Consider the following 25,141-nt stretch of genomic DNA (forward strand, 5'->3'; position numbering starts at 1 on the left):
CTGTGTCATAACAACCACTTTGAAAACAAATCTACCTCATCACACTATTCTCTTCTACTTATAACATAAATGAAATGGTGTACAAACCACAACAATCTCTTTCAGGTATCTCTCCTTCTCTAGCCCGGTTGTTACATATTAAACCATTATTTCCGCACAGCCACTTCACCGGATTTCCATGATGGCATTGGCCTTGGTTGCTAGGAGATTTGTGACGCAACTGCAAAGCCTCTATAGTTTATTTGCTGATTGTAGCTTTACAATAGCAATCCATGCCAAATTGCATGTTGGCAATTGGTGTGTGACAGACAGTGACTCACCAGGCGGTGGATGTGTTATAGGGCAAGAGCGTGGGACTGTGGCTCTCCCCTCTGAGGCTGTGTCTGGGCTGGTAGTGACTGGGGACCATGGGCTGGGCCTGGGCCTGGGCTTCGCTCTCCTCTGGCATGGATCTGTGCCACTGACTCCTAGCCTTCTTCAGCCAGCGTCCTCCCAGACCCCACTTCTCCAGGTAGACCCGGCACAGCTCATAGTTTATGGCTGAGTAGTAGAGAAAGTCCAGGGCCAGCAGCACCATGACGAAGAAACCGTAGATCCACACGCCGACCAGGGCTGTATAGTTACTGCAGGGGAGAGAGAGCTGGGAGCATTAGTACAGTGAAATCTGGTCATTCAAGAGCTACCATCAAGGCACCTTAACTCCAAATAGCTACAGTGGAGCTACTCAGAGGCCAACAATAAAAATAACCTGGTTTTACTGAGCAGCTACCAGGTGTGAATGTGTACTATATGTGAGGCAGGGCCGTGCTAAAAAAGAGCATGCATGTTCAGCAAACCATCCCTGGATAAATATCAAAATAAATTAAATAAAAAAACCTCTTCCATCTGTTCCATTTGCTCCCTTTTAAATACGGCTTCTTAAATTGGACAAGGAATTTCATTAGCACAAGAGACTTGTTAATCCATCTCATTTTGGCAAATCTATAATAACTCCAAAATCTGTGCTCCTAGTTTTCACCTCTAGTACATTTCCTTCATGTAGAACATGCTCTAGCAAGATTTATGTGGTGTGCCTTTGAACTTTCTCTCAGTTCGCCCACATCCATAAATTACAGCAAGGTAAATGCACACAAATAGCTTCCCATTACATTTCAGAATCAGCATTTGGGAGCATAGGGGTGCTAAAGGTCTATGGGTGTGATATCTTTTTATGGAGTTGATAAAACTTAATTGGGAAATGCCAAAAATGGAAAGTGGTTCAGTCCTGTTAGGATGCAACACTCACCTTCCATTAGAGAGAGCAAAAAGTATTATTCTGACTCTTTGAGACAGAGATGACACACAATATTACTTCAGAATGGAGATTTATTTAGTAGGAAACCCATCATTTCCGTAATGTAGGCTCACTTTGTAAAGTGTTTGACTGTAGTCATTGGAAACCCATTTAAATACTGATGGGTAAGTCATTCTAGTTCAGTAACTCAACTGGATCCACTCCTGTTGGAAAATGACATGGCCTTGGGGATATCTATCTGAATAAATAGCTTCGAAATGAACATTTGAGTTGCTTGAATGAGCACCAAGGCAGGCATATACTGTTACTGCACTCAAATCCAAATTGCATTTACCTTTCCTCACCCCCATGCCTTTGAGACATTACTCATGGTTTGCCTATAATTTAATCTGTATGTCTATTAAGGTGATTTTCAGGGCAACAGGGCTCTCCATGCAGGGCTGTATTTGAGTGAGCCTAAGGGTAAGTAAACAAGACTAGGTGGACAGGCCTTGGAGGGATCGATCATCACCACACAACTAAAACAAATGTTATGTAATATTAAACGTGGCAACCTCGGAGAAGAAAAGCAGATCCGATTGATTATCTGTCACACACGTTTGCAGCTTTTCTTGGTGCTTTTTCGGAGATCATTCTCGGATGACTTACGAAGCCATTTCAGTTCAGCAGCATGTCAGCTACTTATAAAGTAACTCTGTAAGTAGAAGAAACAAATGCTACCGTGCATCGACCATAGAAACCGTCAGAGGCTACATACCATTGATCTTAGCTTGGATTGTAAAAAACCTCTCATCTCTGATCTCTAGTTTCACCAGGCTGGGTGAGAGGAGGAGAGCAACATTAGGGCCAGTTTCACTCGCTTGACCAGCGGTAAATATCAAGCTCACAGCCCTACTGCCCAGTGAGCCAGGATGAAACAGTAGCCCAACAGGCGATCTGCCACTAAAATGAAATATCATGACCTGCTGCAGGGCAGTGTGAACTGCCCGAGACAGAGTCATGCTGAGAGGGCATTAGTGGAGAGAGAGCTGTGTTTTTGTCACCCATACCTCCCACCGAGAGCTCCTACACAATAAGAGGCTCGTTTTTCCGTGTCCTTTACTCAGCTCAAACCTGTTTATGCTGCAAGGGGTGAGTGTGCCATTAAGCCTATGTGTCCACCATGGAAATATAGTTTTGCACGTAATAGTGTAGCATAGTATTAGTGATTATAGTATAGTGCTGTACTGTGATTTATTGCATAGAATTCTGTACTATGATGCAGTCTAGGATACCGTGTTATAGTGATACTTGATGGAGTAGCTGGCACTTAACACCTGCCTAGTGACCGATCATGTGGAGGCGTCCCACTCACACCAGAGCAATTGCTTTCAGCATCTGCTCTCCACTGTGGTGCTTTTAATCCCTCTGTAGGTGTAGATCAATGTCAACATACCCTTTGAGCAGGAGGCAAATGATGTCAATAACTGTGATATTGTCAGGGGAGCAAACAGCTTATATGAGCCAGTGTGCAACAGGTTGTTTTTATCTTTTCTCAGGAAATGTCATCTCTGAAACTGAAGTTGTTTCACGTAGCTGTTCACAACAAAACTCTACTCAAGTTTCAGCTCGAACATAATGGAGCTTTGCGGTAGTTCAGGCAGGATATGGTAGTCATATGCCTGGCACTCTACAAATACAACCAGAATCTAACTCCAATAACTGGGCGGGCCTTATAAACAGATCTGGTGCTCAGTCATCCTGCAAAAGCTTAAGCTGCTGCATCGCACTGCTGCCTGCTACCACAGTGCTTCAACTTCCTCCCCAGTCTCCTCCCGCATTAGCACTGAGGAATTCAGTATGTCTCTTATATTGTCATTATAATTAAGTGATGTGCATCTCGCTCTGTCCCATACGCAGGAGGGGGTTTGTGTGCTCCGAGCCAAATCTGTGTCACGCTCGCATAGATTTGTTCTTTGAGCATCCGGGGAGCAGAGCCGCACTGCCAAATCCAACTGTATTACCATTTGTTGCAATAAATGGTTTATCTCATTACAAGTGTTATATTGCCTATTGTATGACCCTAATTCATAGAGATATAAATCACAGAAGTGTACATATGTGCCTGGTACATACAAACAGTTTTCATTACGAACACAGTATTATTGTGTACTTCATAGTTTTCCATAGTTAAATATAATTTAATATAAGTTAATACATAAGTATAAGCACTGAAAGCCCTGGGTTTTAGAGTAGGTAAATGTGTAATCTAATTGTAAATTTAAAAAAAAAGGTTTGCATACTACTATATAGCTTTTTATATAATGTGAGTTAATTTATTTACTTTTTCTCTTGTTGGACGTTGATTTGTTTGTGGAAAATTACTAAATTATGTCAACAATTCAATGAATGTACACTGCTCATAACACATACCTGAGTTTGCATACTATCTTGGCTATCTTCAGTAGTGGTACATTCAGCGTTTTTTGGTATTAACCTGTGTGATGGGGTGGACACTTGACTGGGTGGGTACTTGACGGGCAGATGCACAATGCGCAGGGTCAAATGGTGATTGCTGGCGGGATGGGGGTTGGGAGTGAGGGGCATAAATGTCCTGGGGCCCTTATCATGGTGTCAACTATTATTATTACTCACTTGTGTGCGTAGCCATCTGAGGTGGTGGTGAGGTTGATCTGCATGACCGTCTGGAACTCGGTCTCGTTGCAGCAGTACTTGAAGGCGGTGTTGTTGTGGTGGCAGCAGAACATGTAGGTCTTGTTGTCTGAGAGGCGCGGGCAGTGGAACCCGAAGTGGTAGCGCCCCTTGTGGTCGGAGTAGGGTTCACACACTCGGTAATGCGCCGAGAGGGCTGCGGTGGAGGGGAAGAGAAATCTTTGGATGTAAAGTACAATCAGAATTCCCCAGCAAAGAGATGTTCTGGTGGCTCAGTGGCTCAGTATTATCTAATATAGCAGAAAAACCTTAAAAATAATCGTAAAAAAAAAAAAAAAGCCTCAAGAAATCAGATTTATTTATTTATCAAGGAAATACATTTTTATATTAGTTATATTAGTTTTATATTATATTATAATTATATGATTTGAGACAATGAATATAATAGAGGTATAGAGAACAGAGGATAAAAACAATAGTAAAAACAATCAGATAGGAGACATCACATGAAGCATACAGGCCCTGGTGGCAAAAGAGCTGTCACTTTTATTCTTAAAGGAAGGCAACACCACAAAACAACATACATCTAATTTGTAGGTCCTTAGGCGAACACAGAGGTGTCAGTGCTTCTGACTCAAAACACCAAATCTGCTCAGATATTTAAGTCTGGGTTTTTAGGATTCAGGCTGTCAAAATTACATCACAAACCCTAGCATTTTGAAAACTTTCGGTTGATGCCAGAATAAAGAGAATTACATAGACTAAACATGAGGAAATAAAAGCATGACTGACTTTCTCCACATCACTAAATAAACTCAACTCAACCGAAGGAAGCAGAACTGCACCGATCTCTTTACTTTTTCATCAAAGCTAAAGTCATCATCAAAAATTACTCCAAAGTTTCAGGCAGCTGGCTTCAAATTGGCTGACAGAGCGCCTGGCTCATTATGGAAGGTGTTTGGGAGTCCAAATAATGCTATTTCTGATTTGTTTTCATTTAGCCGCAGAAAATCTTGTGACATGCATCACTTTATGCCAATGGAGCTTTCCTTGAGAGCAGCTGGGCCATTTGAGTCACCAGGTTTCAGGAGAAGATATATCTGTGCATCGTCGGCGTATCAAAGAAAGGAAATGCTATTTTCATGGAATATGGAATCTGGCAATACATACGCTTTCACTCTGTAATTGAAATCACAGAAACGTAATTTAGCAGCAGGTGAGGCTCCTGCAGATGATCACCAATTACCAATCTGTCAGAGAAACGGACCAGAGATAATGAGTGTCAATTTACAGGGCTGATGATGGTTAACACAAGTCACAGTGGACCAGGACAAAGCCACTTGTTCAGCACCCTCTTAACCAATCAGGATCAGCCTTTTGGCATCCTTTCACATTCTATTAGCAGTAATAAGACCAAAAATGAATGTTCTTGTTCGTTTGGAGACAGATTGCCTCTTGAGCATTCCTGCTAGCTGCACAGAAGTGATATGGAAGCTGCATGAAATACCCAAAATACACACACACACACACACACACACACACACACACACACACGCTCAATCACAGGCACGCACATGCATATGCAAGTACACACATACTCACATACACGACCCCACTCTACTTGTTGCTGCCTGTCTTCTGTTCTGTATTAGGCTTGAATAATTCATTCTGTGTGCCGTTTGATGGTTTTATGATTGTAATAATGAAACATCTTTTCTTACTCTAGCATTCTGTCAGTATAAAGTATATTGCAACATTTCTGTGTAAAGTACACACAAATGAATTTTATTTGATTTGGTTTGTCTTTGTCTAGCATCTTTCCTTTCATCTATGGAGCCCATAAAATGACAGTGTTGTCAGTAAAAAATGTTCTGCTGTGATTGAGAGTCGAGGTCCACTTATCTTATGCCGAGGAGTGATAGAAGTCTTTCAAGAATGTCAGGCAGGGACAGATCAGCATTTGAAAGAGGAAAGCTCTTTCAGGTTATAATGAGCTTGGTTCGGCCACTTACTTACAGCCGGCTATCTTCCTTTCAACAAGTCTAATTGACAGGCTTTCTGCAGGATAGGGAGGTAGAATGAAGGGGTGGAAGAGGTGGTAATGAAGCACACAGGAGGATTTTTCAAGGACACATTTTACAGTAAGAGAAAAACTCTCCATTTGACTTTTGTATTGATTAAACAAGTTGCTGAACAGAATCCAACATAATGGGCTGTAAAATTGCAGCTTGATCTTATTCAGTTTTTACTTGGTCTTGGTTACACTTTTCTTTTCAATTTCTGCGTTGGATCACAGCCAATAAATTGGTTGATCAGACTGTTTATTCATTCATTTTCATATTCAACATTTGAAATTGTTTCCATTCTGATGGTTCTGAAATCAGCTCATATTATTTAAATTCCATAAGTCCTTGGCACATACAGGAGAGGTCAGCAGCTGTAGGGAAATGTATTGGCAATAAGGAAGCAGACCCCTCAACATCGGAAGTGGACCATAAAGTCCTCTAATGATGCAAGACTTAAAGGCTTGGAAAGAGAAGAGGAAAGGAGCTTTTCAAATGCGAAACAGCTGGTTCTGGTAACGACACTGTTGTAAACATAGCCACCTTGTTAATTTCATTAACACCTCTTGAATTTTAGGATACAGTAAACAGTTTGGCTCTTGCGTTATGTTTACAACCTGTGAGCTGAAAGAATGAAAGCCAAGGCCTCTCGACTGCAGCAATAAGCCACAGTCGAATCTCAGTTAGTGCTACTGCCTCATATTTGAGGGTGCAATCACACCTCCGGTTGATCCGGACCATAGTGGAAAAGTTTACTTTGTTGTATTTTTGTATTTCGTTCATTGAGGACACTGCCCAATTACAAGTGAACCAGGTCTTTAAACAAAAGTAACATGGACTCTCAAGTAGCTTGTTTATTGGACAGAGTTTTGGTAACCTGTCATCCCGCCAGGTTAGAGGTTTTGGCAGCGGAGGGGAGTCAAAACAAATCCGATTCCAGTCCCTTTAACTTTAGCTAAGGATAATGGACTTGTCTGCACTCTTCATTTACCTTTTTAGCATTCAGCACATGAAAAAATAGCTGAATATGAGTATCAGTTGAGACTGCGGTTTGCTCTCTGTTCATTTTGTTATGCTATGGCTTTCCAAGTATGAGTAACTACTGGCTATCAGATGTCAACATCTGTCTCCTTTTACCCATAAAACCTTTTGTTTTGGGGTTGTTTCTTGTAGTTGGTTTGGATTACATTCTCACTCCTAACGAACCGCACCGCAGTTCTCTTGGAAGAGGACTGAGACTCGCATTTGGAGGCGTCTTGGCGAGGTTATTTGGTGCCACCAGAGTTCCAATGGCATCGTTCTTACCTGCCCAAACAAACCGAAAGAGAGGAATAAATGCTCCAGAGTTCGAATAAACTACTCCAAAGTTGTCTATAACTGCTGTATGAGAACAGGGGGTTCCTATAATGGCTAACAGATAAACTTTGAGGTGCAGACAGGCAGGCAGACAGACTGATACGCACACACAAAACTGGACTGACCTGCAGTAGACAGCAGGAGGAAGATGACCGTCAGGACATTGAAGGACTGCCGGCTGGTGATAGTCATCTTCTCGTCCTCATATGGGAAGAAGGGAGGGGAGAGCTGCTCTGCTTTAGCTGGACGTTGGCATCGTCTGCTCGCTGACAGCTCCTCTCACATGGCTGCTGCTGCGCTGCGGTCCATCTGATGGGAACAAGACAAGCAGAGAGAGAGAGAGATGATTAAGATATTTGATTTGGCTTTATCAAAGTTTCACCCTACTGTGTGGACAGCTTGTTTGGCAGTGAACGTCATGATGTCTTACAAAATCCATCTTTCAGTTTACATAATGAGATGTCTCACACATTGACTTTAATTAAATTTGGCACTCTGCAACACTCTCTGGGGGCCAAATTCCAAAGTTGCAGAAATCCGCTATAGTGGCTATAGTTATGGTTTCTCTGCTTTTGTTGTGAGAATGTGATGCTGTGATGGTAAAATTATGGTAACACTTACAATAATACATTATAATACCTTATAATACATTATAAGGGCACTTATGAGGAATTATAATGCACTCATAATGCCTTGTGACCGTGCTTCCATGCTTATTAGAACATAGTGCTTACTAATGCATTATACCAATGCTCCTAAAATATTATAGACATAACTTATAATAAACAATAAATACAATTCTCGTATGAATGTTTATAACTATCTAACTGTCCCATTGAGATTATGACAACGTTTAATAGATAACTAACTAAGCATGGTCATAAGGCATTATGAATGTAATTCCTTAGGAGTGCCATTGTAATACACTATAGATAAGGTAGTCGTAGAAAATTTTAGCTCAAATTTTGTTTCTGGCAAAATTTTCATTAATTACACAGAGCCAGCTCCTGTAGTTCTCAGTGTAGAGAGCGGTGGGCGAAAACCGCTGAAGATGCGTTTGCTCGTAAATGATGCATCATGGGAGTTCCTACCATTGGAAGCGCCATCGTATACTGATGCAAAATGAGATTAATGGGATGCCAGCTCATTTTGCTTAGCCAAGCTTGTTTCTGTTCTTTGGCAAATTTATGCCTCGTTATTAGTACCAGAGGAAATTAAACGTAAATGGCCCCTGTCTGCTATTTGTGAAACTGAATTCGTTAAATGTGAAGTTTATGCTAATTTCTGAGTTTGTCGCAAACTTGGTCATTGAACCATTCAAATTTGACTGTGGTTTTGCAAAGTCAGTGTGACAATAGCCTTGCGGTTGAATGAGACTTTAAAACTCTTATCAGTGTCTGCCACCCATGTGAAAGCCAGGAAGCCAGTCTTTCTAGAGGGAAGGGGTGAAAACCTGACTGCTCATGGCAAGTTTGTCTGAGAGCTGACTGAAATGGAAGACACCAAGGAACTATTGGGTTTTAACACAGTTTGGAAAATGTATCTGCTCCTTAAAAACCATAAAATCCACACCTCCAATATTTATGACAATGTTTTATTTTCAACTACCCAGAAACAGGCTTTATGTGCAAGGAAACTTAAACACAAATATCCTCTCTATTACATCATGTAGACTCACACAAGCTGCACAGAAACTATTACAAAACTTGAGGTCTGAAATAGTGAATACATATATCTAGCAGGCTTTGTTTGTTAACTAAACTAAATCACTGCCATGTTTCAGGGAAGGAGAGACATTTTAACTTGGTAAACAGTAAGGAAAGATTAATTTGCAATTCATACTGGCAATGGCAACATGGGGAATTCTCCCAACGTGTGTGCAGTGTTTTTTTTTGTTTTTTTTTTCACTTTCTGAATGTGTACTGTGTGTATTCTGTGTTGCTTAGTTGCTTCCACAACTAGCAACAGCCTTTAGAGAGGTTAGAGAAGCTGACTTGTGACTAGAAGGTTGCTGGTTCAAATCCCAAACTGGTTAAGAAAACGTAGGACTTGGCAAACAGTAGAAGACTGTGGCTGTGCTGGTGGGTGTAAATGTGTGTAACTGCATGAATGTGAAGCAGAGCATTGCTTAATCAAGCTTCCGCAGTTAAATGAAGGTTTTAGAAAAAACTGAAGGGCCTTGGGAATATTTTGTGGTGTTATTTACAGTTGCTCTACCTGTTCCAAATCCTATTTGTAGCCATGTTTCTTCTTCGCTCCCTAACAGCATGAGTTGGCAGCAGCACCTGACCAAACCGAAATATAAAGCCATTGCTGTGGCCTGTATGCACAGAATAATATGTGCATGGAGCACAGCAGCCTGTTTCTGTTGGGTTTTTTAGCGCATTTTACATCAGGCAAGCTGCTCCCTCTTCAGAGAGCCAGGCAGCTGAGGTCCCTAGAGGCTTGTTAGAGTGGCATTTTATATATTTTTCCCTCTCTTTTTACTTCTGGTTAAAGCTTCAGTGTACTGTCAGATGACAACATGTGCAGCACGACCAGGGATTCCCATCCTCTGAAATCCTCCCTACCCGCCTCCTCCTCCTTCCTACTCCTCTGGTCTTTAACAAGGGTTTTTACATGCATTATTATTTTTTTTGTCTCTCAATATTTTCACATGGAGTTCCTTCATTGTTGTCTTGTCTATGCCATACTTCCTGTGCTGCACATGCTATAAAAGGGTAAGGTTCAATTCATCATGGTGATGCGGTTTGTTTGCAAATAAGTGGATGCGAAGGGTTTGTGTAATGAGCTTAATGGAAGTGAAGCAGAACAATGTAAATACACGGACATGCATGCACGCACGCGCGCACACACACACACACACACACACATACACACACACACACACACGTACATAAACCCTTACTTACATACACACACACATAAACAGACACGTGCACAATCATGCACACACACACACACACACAGCATAGCACACACACACGCATAGCTCTCTGGGACTTAAAATAGAACACACTGCCCAGCTGAACAGGAATTCATCACAGATGGAGGTCTAGATACTTACTGTTTATGTCTGAGATCAAATTAAAATATACAGCAAAACACTGAGAGTGACAGTCAAAGTAAAGCACATTCAGAGAGAGCAATATATCTCAAATATTAACAGCCTCATATGGTAGCCAAAGCACACAGCGCCTAATGATTTGTCTACATGCTACTCCCTGTTCTAGCCTGGGAACAAAAGGAAATATTAGGTTACCAATTATTGCAGCAGCCACTGTGAACATCCTAGATCACAACACAGCAGGAGACCCAAATCTGTCAGAGGTTTGATGAGGGAAAAGTGCAGTAGAAGGTTTTGGGCTATTTGGAGATTACACAGAGCGATATGCGAGGGCTATTTTATGAGCATTCTTGTCCAAGTCTTATTTTTGTTCAAACATTCACTTCAAAGCCTGTGACATGTATTATGGTTTCTAAAACTCATTTTATTTATTTATTTTGGTCTGTTATGTCTTTTATCTGTAAAGCTTTCAAGTTTGCAAAGACACGAAGATACATGCAGGATTGTTATTCTCTCTACATCTTAACTGTATTTTTAGATGAAACATTTAGGCCTATCATTTTATAGCACCCATGTGACCGACTACACCGATCCAGCCTCTTATTCCAGCTCTCTTCCCGTATTCCACAGTGGATGATATAGTTGTCTGCTTATGATCCCTCTGTGCCTAGTTATTAGGTTTGTGTTTTGCTTAGAGCACACAAATACGCTCTCCGTTGCTAGGCTGGCCCTCAATCCATGTTAATGTATGACATCAATCACCCTAAAATACATGAGAGTGAGTGAGCACCAGTGAAGTATAGTTTGGAGTTGAGACTCCCACTTCACACAGAGGATAAGTACGCACTAGCAGAGTGATTCCATCTCACTCCTGGCTCTCATGGTGGGCTTGCACCCAAATACTGATCAGTATTCCACCATAATGAGGCCCTGTGCCTGATTGATGCTCTCTTTGACTATTATCAGAATAAATCGGGTTTCATTCCCTTTTGATGACATTAGCGCTTCACTCGGAGGCCCTGCAGTGCTCCATTAGGATGTGAGCCCATGTTGGGAGATTTAGAGCTGTGATCTAATGACTGTCATTGGCAGAGAGGACTGGACTGTGTGCATTGGGATTGTCAATGGGTTAAGAGAGCCGGCCTAGAGCAGTGTACAGGCTGGCTGGTGTGTGACTGGTGTGTGTTATGAAGCGGTGAATGTGTGTTATTGTGAGTGAGATACCACACACTCACAGTCTCCCCCGGTTTGGAGGTGATGCTGTAAATACCACAAGACTGATATTCACTGATTTAAGTTTAATTGCTTTTTATTTAACACTGACAGGCAGTAAGGAAAGAAATAAACCTCCTGCCTGCATGTGGGAACATCAAAACTTACTTTGTTGCCCTGAGAGCTTTTACAAGAGTTGTTTTTTCAGATGGCTTTGACTTTACAACAAAATGTGGTCAGCCGAGATAAAAGAACAAGTTGGTTCATTAGGTCTTCCATCTCAATTTCTTAAACGTTTTTTATGGCGCCATGAAATCGATTTTGTTGCTTTTCTCCCTCATTTTTGGCTTTTTCCTTCTTTTGGATTAATGTTTTTCCTGGATTTGGATTTATTTATGCATATAACTTGCATATTTTTCAATATTTATTGTTTGAGAAAGTATTTATTGCTAAGTCTGAGAACTATTTGTTGTTGTATGGTTTACAGAGTAAAACTTTTTCAACTTTTAAACCCAATACCTACAAGCAGCATCACATCCCAACCCTCATCAGACCTGAACCAAATGAGGGGAAATGATAGAAGACTAAAACACTTTTCAAAATTCATGGCAGGTATTTCATTTGTCTAGCACAATCTAAACCTCAGGCAAAACACTCAGACATCTGAAAGATTAGAAAAAGCAACAGCCATCATTATTCATTGTGGGAAGAATACCAAAATATCCTCGATGTGAGTTAGTCTACTGGCGTAAAAATCTGTTGAAGTAAAAGTAAAAAATAGCTCATTAAAAATGTACTCAGAGTTAAAGTTACATGAGTTAAAATAAAAACAGATATTACATGGTGAGTTTTCGAAGAATAATATTGTAAAATTCAAGTCCTTATTCTATCTTTACTGAAAAAAAAATGGCTGATGTTAACTAAGCTACCATCTAACTAAACTAGCATAAATACATTTTGAGCATCAAATGATACAGTTTTACTTAATGTTACCTCGATATGCTTGTGCAAATTATATGCAGATGCAATTTGCAACTGGCCAGTTTGTCATGCAGTGCTTATGGAGAACCTACAAAATTTATACTCTGTAATGGATGCAATTTAAAACTTGTGAAAAGGTGAAAAATATCAGTCAGAAAAATAAAATCAGTCAGAATATACTTAAGTAAAAGTAAAATTACTGTCTTAAAAAAGTACTGGTACACAAAAAAGCTTCTCTGTTACAGTAACTACAGTAATTGTAATTCATTACGTCCACCCTTGTCATTACTGAAGACAAGTCGCACATTCAGATATGCATGCAATATATACACAACTGCTCATGTATAACCTGACTCCTCTTACTCTACATTCCTGTTCAAAGTTGTTTCTCTTGTTGTTTTTAATTTCATTTAATTATTTTCTGCAAAAGAGAGAACGTAGGGCCCAGGGATCTTTCAAATTCCAAACTGATGAGACGGTCTCAGAAAAGCAACTGTTCATTCATTTGTGCTGTATCATTGCTAGCTCAGAGCCGGAGGTCTCGACATAAATTTCAGTGACAAACAAAGGTTCTTCGCTGGTTTATGTGATCAGTCACCTGAATAATTTTTCCAGATCAAATATTCTAAATAAAGCACAGAGGCAGCGATGTGTTTTGGCCTGGTGGCTTGATGTTGCCTGGGAAACATTTCCGCCACACAAGAATGCAACATCTAATAATTAGCATCCGCACTGTAGTGAACAGGAAATGAACGCAGCCGTTCTAAAAAAAGCTAAGGGAGAAAAACACAGCAGGGTTGCCATAGAGCTTGTTGTGCTGAGTTTGGCCAGTATAAGCCAGCATAATGGGCTCAGCTATTGTACAGTGCAGCCACCGTACTGCATGGGTGGTCTGTGTTTTTGACTTGGTAATGCTTTGTTAAGTTGACACAATCAAGAGACGGCAGAAGTACTGTAATCAAACTTAAATCTGCTGCAGCCTTGCTGTGTTCCTACCTGCTGAGATCTGTCGCGTTGACGGAAAGCAACGGTCCTCCCCCTTCTTTCTGTCCCACATCCTTTATTTTTCACAGGCAGATTGGAAAACAGTGGATGTTTATATCTGAAAATGCTCCCAGATCTAACTAGAATAATGATTCCAAACAGCTTTTTTCACAGCTTGGGTAATACCTAGGAGAAATGGCAGTGCGGCCTCATGTTGTTAATGACAATCTCAAAAGACTATTTGCTGATATTTCTGCAGCAGGCAATATCAGCATCCATCTCAGTGGAAATAAAACTCCCCCAGCGATGGCTCCCAACAGATCTGAGCATTGCTCATTTCACCTCGCTACACTGCTCCAGCTTCATTTCATGTTGAATAAGCAACTGATATTGGGAGTATGGAGACGATGGAAATCCAATATGCACAAGTTCAGTAAGAGTTAGCCACATGCAGAAGTATTCAGAAGGGTATTTATTACATGTTAAAACACCCAGGAGATTTAAGCTTAGCTGATATGAGGAAGCCTATGTTGTCAAAATGAGAATTTCACTTTTTCTTTTTGTGTCATTTTTGCTTGGCAATAAATATATGCATGCAGCAAAGGCGAGACAGCTAATGAGACAGCTACCGGAGACTAATAAGTTGAATTCATTATACAGTCAAGGTCTAAAAGTCAGTCGGGGGATGAAAATTCTTAGAGCCCCATCTAACGTAATGCAAGTTTTACAACAAAGCTCCTGTTTCCCAGATGATAAGAATGAATACAGCTTGCTTTATGCTATAGCTGCCTTTGTGAGAGCGAGGGATACTTCGGGCTATACTTACAGATCAAACCCTCATCAGAAATGCAGGCAAAGTGAATGAGATGAATAGAAGAGCAGCAGTAAGATACCTACATGTACACACACAGGCTGGAGTGCTTTATTTCTGTTTCTTGCCTTGAAGTTCTCTGAAAATCATCTCTGGTATTCACAATTCTGCTTTGATCAAGTGACTCAGGATGGTGCGTCGTTGACTTGACTGCTAAGTGCCACAAAGATAGTTGTCGCAATTCGAAGTCACTCTCAGGGCCAGAGAAAGTCTTCCAGGAATTGTCGCGCAGGCCTCGACAGTTGCCGCCGCATCAAGGTTTCAGTTACCTTCAGGCTAGATTGAGGCCTCATCTGTCAACTCATCAGTGCTTTGGCACTCAAATTCAGTTTTCTCTGGTAGTGGGACTATGACTCATGCAGGATAACTGGACTTGTTTTGGCTCCAGGGGTTGGGAGAAATATCCCCAGTACTCTTTGGGCTCTTTGATACGGACAGACATGGCAGTATCTCCCAGACACAAGCCGGCATTGTTTGTTTGGATTTGCTTTGACGCCACACTCTGGGCTCAGTTAATGTCTGTTGGATATGTTCCACATCATCATCCGCCTGACCCTGGATCTAAAATAGTTTCTACCCACGGACTAATAGCCTGGTAGGCAAGTCAAAAATGAAAGGAAACATCACGAGGTGGGACAGGAATGCATAATGAAATTCAAGCCCGAACATAGCAGTTTGATTATCTTTTTTGTGCCCCCCTATTACCCAGTTGATTAATATTCTCAGGTTATGCAGACCACCATGGTGGTGAGTTGGCTCTCAGGACTTTGCTAACTACAGTTTTCTATGAAATAATCCACTGTTTATCCAACAGTAATGAATATTAATAAGCCAGCTATAAACAAGCCTGAAATAGTAAAAACTACAGTACAGTACATGTTGAGGGTTTGGTGTATGACCAAACGTTGCCCTGCACAAAAATGGTAGCAGTAAGAAATCCCACTGCTAATCTAAAGTGAGTGTTCAGAGGGTATCTCAGTGTGCCAAATCCAAAAGTAGCACACTCAACATGGAGAAGGGTGTGGGTTTCCCCTCAGATAACCTGCCTGGACCACAGTCTGTTTTAAGAGGGGGCCAGATCCAGTGCGACTTAAACCCAAAATAGATATTGATATGACAGATATATTTCAGCAACACTGGCGAGATCTTCAACCAGGACAGCTCTCACACACCTTGAGGTCACAGAGTTCACCGAGCACAAAGGTCACAGACAACCTCACATGTTCCTGCCAAGAACACCTCAGATACTGAGAAGGTATAATACTCCGTGCTGCTCCACATCCAAATGCTAATGGTGTTTTGGCAGGTGGTTTATATGGCCTGTTACAAAACCTTAAAAAGCAAGTTACTGTTGTGAGCTCTTCCAGAGATCATTATTGGAAGTGTTGGGTGACTGGCCATCATAGAGATTGCACCTCATTAACGAGGCTGTCCTGGTTTTGACCCACAGAGAATGAACTCACCTCATTTTGCATAGTTTGTGGAAACTTCTATGAATAACAACTTCCTATTATGTCCTGAAATGCTCCCTGAATGCAAGTAACTTCAATATTGAACTCCAATATTAGCACTTTGTGCTAACTGCTCTTAAGTCTCTACTAAAAGTTTCATTTAAATTGACTTCTGTGAATGTAGCATGAATTTTTTATTAACATAATGAACAATGGTGGCGTTAGCTGCTGTTATACAGAGATAATATGTGAACATGACTCACTATCATGTCCATTTCAAATATTAGTCATTATTGTAATGAGTCATATCAGGAATTATAGTGAGGCACTATATCATGCATTATCTCTGTCAACACTGCTAGCGTATACTCTACGTATATGGCACAACAGGGCTCTCACAAAGAAAGACAGACAAACACACACACACACACACACACACACACGCACACAACAGTTGAGTCCACAGCTCCTGTCATTTTCTCATGTGTGCCATTTGACCATCTGAAGCAGCTGGCACAGTGGTAGCTCACTTAGAGACAAAAGCCTGCTCTTCTACAGTCACACCTCTTTCATCTGCATTCATGCTTCCCCTGTCCGTTACCAGCGGCAGTGTCACTGTGTATTCTCTTTTAACGATGAGGTCCACCACCAGTGCATGGGAAAAAAACAAAAAGAATGCACTGTTTTGACTGAGGACAACTTTATTCCCTTATTCTGCCCTTGCTGGCTCCAGAAAGTTGCCTATGTTTTAGACTTAATCATAGGGCAAACTGGCTCAAAGGCCCAATCTGTAATAGTAGTAATTGTAGTATGGCACTCCCTGTTTAAACACTGTCCCCGCACTACTGGCTTCGTTTACATTGGTGTCTATTAGATCGAACACTTCTTCAGTGGGAAATGTATTGTCTGAGCTTTTGATACAAGGAATGATGACATTCCTTGTATATTTTATCCTCAAACCCTAATTTCCATCTACATGTCAAACTGTTAAAGAACATAACGTGAATACACCCAACATTTAGATGGTCAGATAAGGTCAAGATTGTATATTTCATACAAAGGATTTCTCATTGAGATTCCACCGAAGAGAAATGGTGGTCACTGCCTGACTCATGAAGTTGATGACACAATGTTATCTGTCTGAACATGTTTCTCAGTCATAAATCATCGCTAACTTATCTTCTCTCCCGTTCTTACCAATCTGCCTGAAACTTAATTCCCTTAAAATCATTTTGAATAGACAAAACACATTTCTCATCCATAAAGAAAACAATTACAGGAATAAAGTCAGATGCTACACATCCCGAGGCCGCATGTCCAGCCGTTCCTTCGGTCACCTCACTCATTCTTGTTGAGACCTCGGGCGCATTTAAGCCGTTGCTTCGACATGCTCCTTTTATCTGGAGATAAGAGCTTCTCTCTACGCCGCCAGGCTGAGCCAAAGTGACAGAGGCTCCGTTGCACCTCCAGCTCTGTAATCACCAGCCGGCGTCCAACATCGATGTTCAACCCCTCATCCACTCCCCATGCATCTCAGCTGTCACTCACGTCCCCCGTCTCCCTACACCATCTGGGGAAGAGAGGTCAGCCAACTGTATGGCTATATATGGATGTTGTGTAGAGCAGACAATTTCAATTAGTCTACTTTGGATAGGATTCCCAGGAATAAGACTTATGATGCCGTGCTGCTTTTATTCTGTACTATTTGTGTTGTGCTTTTACTCTGAAGTGTCACTTATTTCAGTTTCAGAGCACTCAATCGTGTTCATTACACAGAGTGTAAGTAGGAATTTCCTTGCATATCCCCTTGAGGCGCATATACAGTACATACATGCATTTCGCTAGTGGGTCAGAGCACAGGGGATCAGGAACACTGCAGTCTCTCTAAGCAGCGGGACATCGTTCCCGTGGTTTTTTATAGAGTGTGATGCTTACATGGGCGATGAGGCTTGTATCGTAGACTTTATGTATCACTGGTGGCAAAGTGGTGCAAGTTTTCCTCTCTGAAGCCAATAAAGATCTACAGTATATGTCCATTTAAAAGGTAAATGGTCCAAAAAGTTAATTACGTTGAGCTGAGCATTACAAGTGTCCACTCATTACCAGTGACATGTAACACTGATCTATGAGGTGATGCTGCGGCGCGGCTCAATGGGAGGTTAAACACGGGTCAAACAAGCCACATGGTGTATTAAGAGCACGATCTGGTCACGGGTCAGACGTTGGTACGCCAAATAATGAGTATTGACAAAGAGTGGCGTCATGCAGAGAGGGTTAAAATGTAAATATATCCATAGAATTGATTGAACTGTGATGGATCCCTGAATTTTCCACCTCACCATTGGGAGAAAACCTGATGTCTCTTTCTGTTTTTAAAAGACTGTCCGTGCCTCAATTAAGGTTTTGAAGATTGTTAAAGGTAATGGCTGCGCTGAAAAGAAAAGTAACAATATTACAGATACAGTTTATTATTTGGGTAAGGTTTTGAAGAACAAGCAAAGACACCGGCGTGTATAATAGGTTCGCTCAGGTAAATATTTGCTCAACCTGTCATTTTCCATAGTGAATGATCATTCATCTGGAATTTAACAGCTTCAACTGGGTCAATACCACTAAAGCCTCAAAGGCCTCTGAATCGATGTATTTTTTCTCCCCTTTTGTGTTGTCCAGATAAACACACACACACACATACACACAGACAGTGTCAAAGCAAACACTGCATTAATATTCAAAACAGCCAGTGGGTGAACGTGTGTCTGAATTTCAACAGCTTGTTCTTTATTTGATTATTCCTTCTGCCTCCCATTTCAGTAGCCGCACAAAAGGAAGAAATGCCTTCCTGACGCCAGTAAAAACCCTCGCCACCAGGAAAAACACGCCGCCCATAAACGCTCAGCGGCAGCGCTCAAAGCGATGTACACACACGTTGAAGAGGAGGGTGCAAATAAATGCAGCGCGACATATTGACATTTGGATAGAATGAAAACATTTAATGGGCTGTTTTATCCACTGTAAACAACCAGAGAGGAAAAAGCGCCGCCGTGTTTGTGTTTTTGGTCCTGTGGCTTTGAGCGCTGAGAACAGAAGCAGTACAGTAGGCAGAGGGGTCAGGATGCATAGAGTTTCCCCTTGGAGCGGGCTTCTGATATTACCCTTGACAGTGTAATGGGACAGAGTGCTAGCTGGCTTACTGCCTTGGGCGTCTAATGGTTACAGCATTGATATACATGAGGCCACACAGAAAGAGAGAAGAGAGAGAGAGGGAGAGAAAGAGAGAGGGAGAGAGAGAGAGAGAGAGAGATAGTGGATACAGCTGATGAGTAGATGGTGGTGTATGCAGAATTCTCTCTCCAGGCCGCCGCTAGATTATCATCTGCTCAGTGTAATCTGATACGGAGGGGAAGCCAGCATCAAAGGCAGCGTCAACGCCTCATCAAGGAACCCAGGCTGCTTCTGTCAGCCTCTCTGTCGCTTTCTCTCTCGCTCGCTCACACACACACACACACACACACACACACACATCAACATGCGTGTAGAGATGAACACAAATAATGCATGCACACAGAAAACACACTCAGTACACCCACACGCGGAGCCAAGCGGAGGGCTGGGGAACTCCGTGTGCTTCTGACAGCCTCTCTGTCTCTCTCGCTCGCTCGCTCACACACACACACACACAACTGCAGAAATATACATATACCCACAGAAACGCACATACACGGATGAATGCACGCACGCACACACGCACTTTCTTTCTCTGTCTCTCTCTAACACATGCCCCCCCCAAACACACACACACACACACACACACACACACAGACACACTCACTCATCAACACATGTGTAGAGGTGAACACAAATAATGCATGCACAAAGAAAACACACTCAGTACACCCACACGCGGAGCCAAGCGGAGGGCTGGGGAACTCCGTGTGAACCCCGCAGAGATAGATGTCACGATGGCAGACTAGATAAAAATGAATATGGAGTTTTCTGCACCGCAGGTTGGAAAACAAGACATTTCCATGCACAAGTCACACTGAGCGACTGCGCGCTGACGACTTTCTGTTTGTTTTGGGCTTCGCAATGTAATTATTTGGCTGCCATTTTCCGATGCCGCCGTTCCTTCAGACGCTGCCGTCGGTGCTATTAATCAGCCGCACTCTCAGTTGGAAACTCAATATTCAATAATGATTCAATAAAAACTTTTCAACTCATGATTATGACTAGCCAAATAGAACAGAGGCTTTTTAACAATTTTTCAGGCTGCCTTGGATCTTTCTTTGTTCCATATGACTGCTAGAGGATCCTTTTTTTATCCAAAGAGCACGCAATCGGTAGCATTAGAGGCTATATGAAGCAATCCACCCTCTTATTTGTTTTCCATGTCTCCTTCCTTGTGTCCTTCCTTGTTTCCATCCTTGTTTGTGGCTGCGTTTTATGTGGCCACAAACAAGGATATCAAGTACTGAAAGAATTGGTCATCTGAGGACATATTTACAGAGGTGTCATTCCTGTTAATATGACCTGTAAAGGTACATAGAGTTTCATTATGTTCCAAGACGGCGATTGATAAGTCATATTGGCATAGAGGGTCATTCCTATGCTGGAAGAGTAATTTTTCCATACTGTAATTTTACTAGACAAATTCTGTCTTGCTTTTGCTTGTATTTTTTATTTTGTCCATTTATGTTATGTAAAGCACTTTGAGTTGCATTCTATGTATGAATGGTGCTATAAAAATAAAGTTCTTATATTGTTATTATGTATGTGTTTTTGTTGTAAACCCGGATGTGTAGATGCTATTTGCACTTTTTGTTTGGCTTCATAAATTAAGAATCATTTATCTGTTTTTCCCTCTGTACTTCAATGTACAGGAGGAAAAAGAAAAGAAAGTTATTACAGGAGTTATTGCAGAGCAAAAAATAAGTGTGTGGAATCAGATTGCTAAGGGAAATACTGTATTTCTGTATGTGAGCAATGTGTGACTCACAAGTGTATGTTCTTCAGACCAGTCATTTTCTAAGTTTCCCCTGGGATCAACATTTTCAAGAGAATGTTTCTCAGAACCCACACAGATTTCATGGGCTGCTGTTATCCTATTAGTCTATTAACCAATTAGCTTTAAGTATATTGCTCAGTCTCTCATACATTGTAGGAACTTGAGAATACTGTAGCTGGCTTCTTCAAACAAAATGTTTAATTTCCTGTCAAAGCCTATCAACTGTGTGTCTGTGATAAATTGTGGACACATTTTAATCCTCCCATGACCAAATAAAGAGTCATAAATTAGTGTCTGAAACATCATTTCAGACTCCTACATATTGGATTGTAGTCCAAAATGATGGCTGGAATAGGTGTGCTGTGGTCAATGGCGCGTTATGATAGCTGTTCAGCTCTCAGTATAGTTGAGAGTTTTGACTCATACAGACTATCAGAAAAGGAAAACCATTCCTGAGATGATAACCACAGTTGTATTCATTTCAACTCCACTCCTCTGACTTTTCTGTTTGAGATTCAGGTGCCAAATTCCTTCTCTGCCAGATATCATCTGCATCTGGTGCCGCCGGCTACTCTGCATTTTCGACACCAGTTTGATCATCTGTTCTGAATTTGAAATGCTCCTCACTCAAAATTTTCACCTTGAGAGCTTCTGCCAAGGCACCGGTCACGACGCCTCTCCCTGCTCCACCTCCCCCGGTGTGAGTGAGTGTGTGTGTGTGTGTACAGTATGTGTTTCTGTATGTGTTATTCCGCCTTTGTGTGTGTGTGTGTGTGCTTGTTTGTGTGTATATGTGTGGGTACACGTGCCTGTGTGTGTGTATACTGGTTGTGTGTGTAGATGTGTGTACCAGGCGGACATTAACACTCTCTCAGTGTCAGTGACTCTTCCTAGTGGGGAAATGTCAACAAGCCGCTGACGGACTCAACATGACTGTCCCTATAAGGCACAATAGCTGTTGCTGTGTGTGTATCTGTGCTTGACAAGGTGACACAGGATACAGGATACAGTCCTCTAGTCCGAGAGTGGATGACTGATTGCCAGTCCTGACCTCGGTTATGCTCAGTCAGTCCTATGGAGGTGACCGTGATTATCTGACAAAATGTATGTGCACTCACACACAGACTAGACTAAACAGAAAGCAAGGAAGACAAAAGGTCATTGACTGTTGAATGATAAATTTTAAAAGCAGATGCTTGGCTTGGGGGCTTTTGTCTAAACACATCCTGCCATATGTAGACCTACACTTCTTTGTCATTGAAACGAATGGACACTAAGGCTTATAGGCTTATGCAATATCTTTCCTTTTGAACGCTGAAGCAGAAAACGTGTGCCTCCCTGTGTTGCGTTAAGTGTCAAAACATACACAGTCCAGAATAATTGCCCTGCGTGCCTCTGCCTGTGTTTACGCAGGGAATACAATGCGTTCCCTTCCAGCTGAGCTCTCCCTGTCCCCTTGTTTAATAGATTCTTAATCAAACTGGCCCCCCCACAGTGACTTCTATAAAAACTTCACCGTCCATCAGATCACTCAAACGCACGTCAGAGGCCTGCGTTTTACCGGGAGCCAATGGCCAACCGCAGCCATACTTAACCATGCTGAAACATGGCTGAGAGATAGCGCTGTGAAAAACAGTGAACAGCACAGGTCTTTATTGGTCCCAAGGAGACTTTTTCTATCAAGTAAATAAAGCCAGAACAAAGGCACAGTCCATACGGTGCTTGTTTATCGCATAAATTACATCACAGTTTGTCCAGTCATTACATAAATTACACAATGGTTCATCCAGGATCCACAATATTACAAAGGGGCAATGATGTTTCCTAAAATGCAGTTCTCCCTCCCCTGAGTAGTTTAAGCGTGAATCATTTCTTCCACTTTGTAGTCATTAAACGTGAAGGCTCACTAGTGTGTGTTGATCTGCTTCAGCACTAATGGACTCATTAACTCCAAAACACTCCAGAGGGACACCGTGTCACCCATGTACACACATGTAAGTACATATACAAAGTGTGTACATGCAGTCACGCGCACACACACCACACACACACACACACACACACACAGTGTTTCTATGCTCACACACGTACACACACAGCCTCCAGCAACATTCACAGTAATACAAACTCAAAAAAAGCTTGCAAGTGAAGCCCATAAGCCAGTTTTCACTCAGATGTACAGACAAGACAGTGAATTTTAATGATTACTCAGAGAGGAGCAGGCTTTTATGTGAATGAACAAAGGGAATCTCCTTCCTCCTCGCCTCCTCTCTGCCTAAATCCTATCATGTGCCACCATGCATCTCCCACACGCCTGTTTCCAAGTTACCAACAGCGTCGGCTGCCAATCCGGCTTAATTGCCTCCTGTGTAAAGAGACGGCTGAGGAGCGCCGAGCAGAGCGAGCTGTCCTCGCCTTTCCTGCAGCTCTCTCACCGCTACCGTGGCGAAGGAGCGACTCCACCTGAGTACCACACAATACCGCTGGGAAATCACACAATAGTCTAAACCCAGAGTGAAACTTCAGTACCCCACCAAGAGACCTACTGTACGCAAAAGGAATATCCCTCAGCTGTAATTAAGGGACTTTTAATGAAAAGAAAAGGCAAAATCTATTCATTCTAGAAAATTGGCTTGTGAAGAGATTCAATTTAAGCCCTAATTGACACTAAGGGGGGTAAAGGATATGAATATGAAGTGTTGAATAGAATATGCCTTGTTACAGATGATAAAGTGAAAGAACAGAGGGTAGAACAATAAAAACAGGCAGTGTTTGCTTTACAGATGAAGAGCAGCTTTCCTCACTAACCTTGGTTGAGCCTGGAGAAAAAGAAAGGACTAAGATCTTCTCGTTCGCTCCCGTTCAGACAATTACCCCCCTGTTGCTCCTCGTTCCCTCTTCCTTTGTTGCGTCTCCTCCTCACAAATAGATCCTCCTCATCCTTGGGAGCAGATTGGATTTAACAGCTCATGAGGGAAACCAGGCGGGAGAGGCAGAAACAAAAAAAAAAAAACCAAAGAAGAAAAGAAACGCACTCTTTCCCCCCCCAAGTCCCTTGCACTGTATCCCAATCCGTTAGAGCACAGCGATTGAGAGTGTGAGTAGAGGGTGAGTGAGGGAGAGAGAGATGAAGCGATACTGTGGGCGAGTGAGAGAGAGAGAGAGGAGGGAGGGAGGGAGAGAGAGAGGAGGGACAGAGAGAGAGAGAGAGAGAGAGGAGGGAAGCTTGTGTGGAGAGTGATCCTCCTTGCGTACAAGTGTTTATGGATCTCTCTCTGTTTCTCTCTCTCTCTCTCTCTTTTTCTGTCTCCTTTGCATGCATTCCTCTTCAACAGAAGCCACAAGGTCAGTCGCTTTTACAGTAACAAGACTTGGTTTCCTCTTGAGGGAAAGACTCCCTGTTAGTTCTCTGCTCAACTTCCCTCGTGAGTGAAATTACCATACATTTCTTTTTGCTTTTAAACCTCTCTCACTCTGTTTCTCTCCCTCTCTCTCTCTCTCTCTCTCTCTCACACACACACACACTATCTCTCTATGCCTGCCTTTAAATTTATTAGCATCCCAGCAAGAGTTAATCTGATCTCCACCCCAAATGCGCTGCCTGTCCAGAGGTTATTCCATTGAGTGCAAATGTGCTGCTGGTAGAATTTAATTTCAGATAGACAGTACAAACATAAGCACTAATCCACATACACAACAGATACTGCTGCTATTCGCATGCATAAGGAATATAAATGCAAACATACATGAACCGATATAAGAAGATAGAACTGCATCGCTTGCAGACAAACGCATTGGATGCAAAGGATACTAAGTGTACGTCCATGTCAGTGGCGCGCGCACGCACACACACACACACACACACACACACACACACACAATCAGACGTCATGCATGGCTTTGCATCTTCTGATATTGCTCTTACCATGAAAATATTTCGTAGATAGAAGGGAGTTGAAATAGAAAAAAACGAAATACTGTAAATATCTACTACCATGAATACAATGGTAATTAGTCATTAGTCAGGCTACAACCCCCAGCTATTAAACACATCCATTTGCATATACATGTTGTATTTTCTCATTTTAGGATTTCACTCCTCTGTTATTTTAATTCCAGTTGTCCTTATCGACACTTTCAGGCCTGATAGTGGGGCAGTATTACATTTAAAGCATTTAAATCATTGTTAAACAAAATTGAAAGATGTA

At 41.9% G+C, this 25,141-nt stretch overlaps 1 protein-coding gene across 1 annotated transcript; it reads right to left on the minus strand.

Moving 5' to 3' along the window:
• Positions 1-316: 316 nt before the first annotated feature.
• Positions 317-23,833, minus strand: shisal1b (shisa like 1b). The gene is made up of 4 exons (XM_071534729.1): positions 23,742-23,833; positions 7,491-7,674; positions 3,929-4,142; positions 317-623 (listed from the first exon to the last, which is right to left on the minus strand). The coding sequence occupies exons 2-4, from the start codon at positions 7,555-7,557 to the stop codon at positions 317-319; spliced, it is 588 nt and encodes a 195-aa protein (XP_071390830.1). The 5' UTR covers positions 7,558-7,674; positions 23,742-23,833.
• Between the last annotated feature and the right edge of the window lie 1,308 nt (positions 23,834-25,141).

The sequence above is a fragment of the Centroberyx affinis genome, unplaced genomic scaffold (genome assembly GCF_046629955.1).
Source record: "Centroberyx affinis isolate AG114_WGS23_722 - 3 ecotype Tasmania unplaced genomic scaffold, CSIRO-AGI_Caff_v1 ptg002607l_1, whole genome shotgun sequence".
NCBI lineage: Eukaryota > Metazoa > Chordata > Actinopteri > Beryciformes > Berycidae > Centroberyx > Centroberyx affinis.